Source organism: Apteryx mantelli, chromosome 1 (assembly GCF_036417845.1).
Source record: "Apteryx mantelli isolate bAptMan1 chromosome 1, bAptMan1.hap1, whole genome shotgun sequence".
In the NCBI taxonomy this organism is placed as follows: domain Eukaryota; kingdom Metazoa; phylum Chordata; class Aves; order Apterygiformes; family Apterygidae; genus Apteryx; species Apteryx mantelli.
The window spans coordinates 199,446,980-199,454,442 of record NC_089978.1 but is presented as its reverse complement, the minus strand read 5'-3'; the positions used below and the strand labels follow the sequence as shown (position 1 = coordinate 199,454,442).

Here is a 7,463-nt window from a genome sequence, read left to right as displayed (position 1 = left end):
GTGCTCACATTTCTTTAGCCAGGAGGGAAGAGGGGGCTCCCTTCGCGCCGGGGGGGACGGGGCGAGCCCTGCGCGCCGCCGGCAACTTCGCGCTCGGCTCCGGGGCCGGGCGAGCGGCCGCCGGTGCCGCCGCCGGGCGGGCTCCGCTCCCCCGGCCCCGCGCGGCCCGGGCAGCGGCTTGGACCCACGGGCCCCCGGGGGTGGGAAAGGAAGGGGAAACCCTGGCGGGCCCCCGGGGGTTTCCCGCCCCGGATAAGAGAGCAAGGGCCGGCCCGCGGGGAGGTGTTAGCTGTCTCCGGCGTGGAGGAGCACTCCCCCAGCGCTGGGCATGTGTTTGTTGCGGGAATCCTGAGCGTTGGCAAGGGAGTGCATAACACGGTGAAAAAAATCCCAAGTAATAAAAATCGACCGCTGACCCACAGTGCATGCAAATCCGGCACTGGCATTTTGGAGTTTGCAAGCTTCTGGCCTCTGGGACCAAGGATTCATTTAAAGAGTCTTAGGTTTTCATTGAGGGGAACCCAAGCGCATTAAAGCTGACCATTTGGCGTGAGGAGAGGAAGGAATCGCTGGCGGCTGTAAATAACAGGCGACGCTTGTTTGCGACGCCGCTGGCAGAAGGTGCGGTGCTCCCGCCCGGCTTTTACGGGGAGCAGGGCTCGGAGGAGCAGCGGATGCGCTTGGCTCCAGCGGGGCGATGTGCGGGTGCCCGCCGGCTGCCTTGCGCAGGCTGCTCGGCTGGAGGGCCGGGTAGTGAAACAGTTTCAAAAAATACTACGGCAGCTAACTGCAAGGAGGGCGGCCCCCGGAGAGCCGAGCTGAGGCTGTGTCGGAATTCCTCAACACGAGACGCCAGCTGGGGTAGGGATGAGCCTGGGAAGAGAAAAAAATAAATAGCTCGGCGAAGTGAAGTGCAGAACAATAGGGGGCTCCCTTCGAGGGGGAAACACCGCGGTGATGGGCGATGGCCGAGGAGTTCCGCGGGGAGCGCGGGGAGAGGCAGCCCCGGCCCCGGGGCGCTTCCTGGCCTTCCCTCGGCGCGGGGCGCGGGGCGCGGGGTGCGGGGCGCGGGGTGCGGAGCGGGGCTCGCCCCGACGCGGGCGCCCCGCGGACGCCCCCGCTGGCCGCGGCCGGGCGGAGCCGGGCTGGCCTGCAGGGTGCCCGGGGCGGCCCCGGCGGCCGCCTCCGCGGGCAGCGGCGTTTGCCGCGGCAGAGACCCGCTCCGGGGCACTGGCGGCGGTGGCAGCGCCAGCTCTGAGTGCCGGCTAGATCGGCCGGGGTCTGCCGGGAGCAGGGCAAAATGAAAACAAAAACAGAGAAAGGCTCTTGTAGGCTGCTTGGGAAAAGCCCCTTGATCGTCACTTGCCGGACCAGAGGTGAAACCAGCTCTAAAGGTGTTATATTGATGGGGTTTATTCAGCTGTGAGACCAGGCAAGGGCAGGGTTGATGCTGTTTCCTACTTAAAAATTTTAAGCTTCTGTTAGTCTAAGCCCTGCAGAAGGATCTGTGTTGTTTTAGCAGCGTAGCTTGTTTGGGAGACAGATATTTTGGGAGATGGTAGAAAGTGAAGACAGGAGCTCTGGGGTATTTGAAAAGAGGTTGATGAGGCTGAATGGAGACATTTCTCTCACAGTGCACTAGGACAAAATAGTTCCTGTAAACAAGATGCTGAGGGTGACTTGCCTTGAAGTCCTGATTTTACTGTAAAGGTTACCTCAGTGGCAGGGGCACAGCAAACCATTACAGAAGAGCTGAGGTAGATAAGATGACTTACATCAGTGAAGAATCCTCCAAGTTAGGAGTTGCGATGTCAAGGCTTAAGGTTTTCTAGATTCCCTTCTGTTGTCAGCAAAACCCATTAATCTTCTGTATGTATCAGGTTATTGTATCCAGGTGGCAACTGTTTACCTGCTCTATGTTCAAATTCAGCTATTTGTTCATCTCTGAATGTTGTGCAGGAAAAAGAGACAACTTTTAAGATTACTAAAATGAATATTAGCAAGACACAGTCTTTATTTGATAGTCTCGAAATAGGATATCAGCAGTAAGAATTCAGAATATACATATTTTGCAATTTTTTTCTCCCCAGAAGTTCAGAATGGAAGTTGCTGTTATTTTGTTCTCATTCAATGAAACCAGACCAGTTTTACATTACCTGGACAGTCTGACTGGTTTTTGAAAAGCAATGTGTGTAGAAGTGGGTCTTCGCCCTAAAAATCTTCCTCTTCTAATTCACAGAATATCAGTTATTTTTAGTTCGGTACAGTCCCAACTGTGTTTCAAATGTAATAAGTGATTTTTTAATGGAATAAATACTTTTTCATAGACCTTTCCTTCCCACCCACTAAACAGTTTGTTTTTTTTGTGTGTCCCTCAGTAAAGTGTCTGGCTGGCAGCTTCAGTTAAAAAATGTTCCATGAAGTTCAGTGAACAGATTTTCCTGTTTACAGTGCAGAGAATACTGTTTTCTCCTGCAGCTGTCTGTAATTGTAAGATTCTTTTAAACAATATTTGCAGGTGAACGTACCGAATCTTGCTATGATTTCAGCTATGACTTCACTGTTAACTGAAGATTGCTCTTTCAGGAGTTTTGCTGCAAAAATAAAGATTTATATATCACTTTCAGCCCATTATTTAGAGTTCATTAATGTGAAGAACTCCCATAATGAGACCAACTCCCAGTGGAGTAAGTCCATGACTGGAATCATGACCAGATCTGGCGTGTGCCGATGTGCCCGACTCCCACAGCGCCATGCTGAGGTACCAGACCTTGTGTAGCAACTGGCTTCTAGGGCTGAATGCTCGTTGAAGGGAGCAATTTCTGAACCAAATGGTTCATCCCGAAAGAAGTTTCCAGGTCTTCTGTCTTGCAACACCCCATATCCTGAGGTTTAAAAATAAAGCTGTATTACAGTAAAACAAGTGGAGGGCTGTGCTGAAGTCCTTACTTTAAAATAGTAGTATGCTCTGGTAGTACCAGGTATTTTTAATGAATTAAAACCATGAGAAGCATGTATTTCAAGGTGACTAGAAGACAGGCTTGGTGGTGCACTTGTTCTTGAACTTGTAAGCCCCTGTGCCAGGGAAATGTGTGAATTTCTTCTCCGAAGTTATGTGTCTAGTGAGTACTAGCTACTACAGTGAGAAACCTGGTAGCTTGAGAATGCATTTGCATTAATTCAAACTTTTATGATCAATTTGAAAAGGACAGCATTTTGGTTTGAAAGAGATCTCTGAACATGAGGAAAGATCATTCTGACTTTATAGTCTGGGAGCCCATGCTTTTTTCACTAAAATTCATTGATAAAAATGGAATTCATTTAGATCAGATGCTTTCTACTTAGCTACAGAGGCTTATAATATTCTGTTACAGTTAATATTAATTAATATATAAAAAGCAGTGTGGCATGAATAAATTAGGCAGCATAATAAAAGCTTTTATTTCTTCGGTAACATAAAAAAAGACTAAAAGGTCTTAAATTTTTAAAAAGAACATTTTACAATTTTCCTTCCATTTTTTAGATAAGTGGTGGACGCTGGCAGCAAAGAAGCATGTACTTTTTCAGGAAATTATACAAGCTGAGGCAGAACAATTAATGCTTATGTAGATTGTAATACTGAAAAATGCTTATTCTGAATTCATTTAGCTTTTAATCAGTTCCAGATTAGGTATTGGACTCAAGATATTGGGCTCACTTTAACTTCTTCAACTTGTTTGGAATTCAGGTTGCAATAGTTGAATTCATCACTGCTTGTTTACACACAGACTGACAGTTGCTTTAATTTCTGGGTATTCTTTGGCTGTAAGAAATTGATCCAAGGCTGAGCAAGAGAAAAAGCAGCAGTTTTTCCTTCATGAATATTTTCATGTTTTTGGTGGTGCAGTCTTGTTCCCTAAGTCCCCGCAGAGTGTTAAATAAAAGCAGTCTTATCTTTTATTGCCTCAAAGAATTGGTTCCTGTATGGGTTGTACTGTATAGTAGCAGTGTTGTAGAGTATAGTAGCAGTGCATAGACTAATGAGTTGGTTGTTCATTATGAACCAAAAAGGAAATTTCATCTCTGTGTATTTTAGATGTAGATACAACTTTTAATCTTTGCTATTTTGAACTCTTATCTATGTTTTTCTACTATCGCAATCAAGATAAATGCCAGTTGTGGCTAGCTGATAGCTAGCACAACCTTTTCTCTATGGTGCGGGCCATAGTCTATCTGTAGGAACCGTCTTAGGGAATCAGATCGACTCACTGGGAGTCAGTGATGTTAGCCAAGTGCCTGCATTTGTAACTGATAAGTTCTGCACTGGTGTCTTTAAAGCCACTGGTAAGCTCTTGGGGCTGAAGCCTGTGTAGATTTGCCCTCCATGTGCTCATAAGGAGCTGAAGGAGAATGATGGGAATGTGACATAAAGCAGCACAGAGTTTGTTTCATTTAGATTCAACGCTGGGTAAAATTCAAGCAAACCAAAATATTAAGAGACACCGAAAGTCTTGTGCTCTGCTATTCCCAATTGCAATGCTTCTATTCGCAACAACTAAACATGTTTCATTTGCAAGTCTTTGCTTTGTTACCAGATCACAGTGAGATACCGTTTCATAAATAGAAGACTCTCTGTTCTGAATATTTTTCTCAGGCCCTCAAATATCCTTTATTTAAAATTTCTTCTTAGGTTTTGTGAGCTTAGTATTATCATTTTGGGAAAATGATGTAACAAAATAATTTTAAGAACAAGATGATTGGTTTAAAGCATTATCAAACCACATTTTGAGATTTATTACCACAGAACATAGGAAAATCTTGTGAAAAATAATTTTAAATGTCTTTTTGGAAAAAAAGTATAGTTCTATCAATTTTATTCTAATCTGATTATTTGTATGGTAGGAACCAGTCAGATCACTTGGGACAAAGTATGTACCTGCAGATGAACCTGTGGTCCAAATGCAAGCACAGAACAGAGATGTTGTTAATGTTGGATCTCAGAATAAGTAAAATGTCAGAAAAGGAATACTGTATATTTAGGTGTTTTCTTGACAGAATACATTGTGCTCATTTTGCTTAAGCAAGCAGTTACTTTTTGTTAAAAATAATTTAGTATTTGAAATTATCTAGAAGGCATTTTAGATTTATCTTAAACCTAGAAGAAAATGAATTCCATTGCAGAAATAATCAGTTTAATATCCAAATGAGTTGAATGTTCTTGCACTGCAAAAGCTGAAGAGCGTACTGAAGTTTAGGAATTCTGATTATTCCATTGTCATGAATGGAACTTCCCAGTGGGAGTAAGTGTAAGTAGTAATTGCAATTCTGAGAGTTGGAATAGAATGATACAGCAAAATATAAAAAACAGTGTGTTATGGATCAAAGCTGTTACTGGATGTCCTGCAAGGCAAAGATAAACACAAATTACTGGTCTGACTCTGAACATTAAGCTAAATTTACTTACCTTGATTTTGCTTTTCCTCTGCTGGCATCATCAATTCTTAGCTGGTAGTACAGTGCAGCCAGGTGTTCAAATGCACAGAAGGCCAAGAATTACTCCCTTACAGAATGTGGAAAGTAAAACCTAGGCAATGTAATTCATATTCAAAAGTAAATACACTGTGTGACAGATATAAAACTGCTGAACTAAACGGTATTTCTCACTTTTTTTCAGAAGTACCTCAGCTTCAGGGTAAAATACAAGGACATGAGCTACTGACCTCCTCCTAGCATCAGGACCAGAGAAACTACCCTACATTTTACCATCAATTAAGCGCAGTTGAAAACCACCTCTCCAAAAAGCTGATCAATTCACAACATCAGCAGACATCTTTTGTAAAACACGTTTTATGTACTTCCGCTGAGATCCTTTTTCTACCTGCTGCATGGTTCTATACTACTTACTGGGCACTGATGGTAGCCTCCAGAAAGTGCAACTTCAAATGGTCAACTTCATCCTTTAGCAAGAAGAAAATCTGGATACTGGATTGCAGCGACATCTTCAGAGAAAATGGTATACGACAGAAAGCGATTAGTTTCCTGCCATTGTTTCTTCCTGCTAACAGCCAAATTCTACTGGATGCTCACCATGATGCAAAGAACTCATGGCCAGGAATATGCCCACTCCATCCGACTGGATGGGGACATCATCTTAGGAGGACTGTTCCCCGTCCATGCAAAAGGGGATAGAGGGGTGCCTTGTGGGGAGCTCAAGAAGGAGAAAGGGATCCACAGACTAGAGGCAATGCTGTATGCAATTGATCAGATTAATAAAGACCCCGATCTTCTCACCAATATCACTTTAGGTGTCCGGATCCTTGACACGTGTTCCAGGGACACTTATGCTTTGGAACAATCCTTAACATTTGTGCAAGCGTTGATAGAAAAAGATGGTTCAGATGTGAAGTGTGCTAATGGGGACCCACCTATTTTCACTAAGCCAGACAAGATATCAGGTGTGATAGGTGCTGCAGCAAGTTCCGTGTCCATTATGGTTGCTAATATTTTAAGACTTTTTAAGGTAAGGAACGTTTTCTACTCTTCATTTAAATTTTAAGGAGAATAAAATAAGTGAGATGATTGTGTCTTGATGCTTTCAAGGAAGAAAGGACTGAAATTTGAAATGACTGATTTGCCCTTTTAAAGCAAAAAAAAAAAAAAAAAGGAGAAAAAAAAAGAGCAATGACTGCAGACCCTAATTTAAGGTGCCAAATGCCTCTTTTGAAGTTCTGAGCAACCAGAGCAAAATGTGCACACATTTTAATTCTTTAGGGTTTTTTATTCTTATTTTTTTATTACTCACATTTGCTCCATATTCAGTGTTTATGCTCATCAAGACTAGGTTGAGATTTATTTCACAGATTTCCAGGAGAATGAAATAGAAGGTTTAAATACTAATCCATTTGTAGGAGGACCAGATAATTTCCCTAAATAGGAAGACAGGCCAGCAATAATCTAGTGCTATTGATGTGCATGTCTAGCCAAATGAAGTGTATTGAAATGTCTTTGATTTCCTTGAAATCTTAACCTCCTCCATCATTTTCACAAGGTGATAATTTTTCCAGACTTTGTTATCACTTTGTGAGAGATTACTTTTGGACAGCAGTTCTACTGGCATATTGTTCATTTCCTTCTGTGTATTTTATTAAGCTCTGCTCTTATAAATAATGGAAAAGTAAACCTGCCACTTTTAAACTCACCAAGTTAGATGGAAAGATGAACATATTCTAATCAATCAACTTACCTGGAACAGATCAGGCAGCTAATGTTTAATTTTTAATCCTGTGCAATGGTAAATAGATCATGGTAAGCTGAGCACTCTTTTTCTATGCACAGAATGGCTGTAGCATTTTATCTGAATCTATTACTGTGCTACTGCCTACTGTTATTGACTGGTTCCTTCCATTCAAAAATCTTGCCTTATGTCCTTACAACTTCATAATCACTGAAAGCCATGTTAAAGACCATTTCTTTGACTTTGGTGA

The 7,463-nt window shown here is 42.9% G+C and overlaps 1 protein-coding gene across 1 annotated transcript in view; it reads left to right on the top strand.

The window, feature by feature from the left end:
- The first annotated feature begins 5,989 nt into the window (after positions 1–5,989).
- The window catches only part of LOC106495901 (metabotropic glutamate receptor 8-like), a 68,357-nt gene continuing 66,883 nt past the window's right edge, over positions 5,990–7,463 (top strand). The window contains exon 1 of the mRNA XM_067298739.1: positions 5,990–6,499. Coding sequence (XP_067154840.1) covers positions 5,990–6,499 — 510 coding nt within the window. The remainder of the gene's footprint in view (positions 6,500–7,463) is intronic.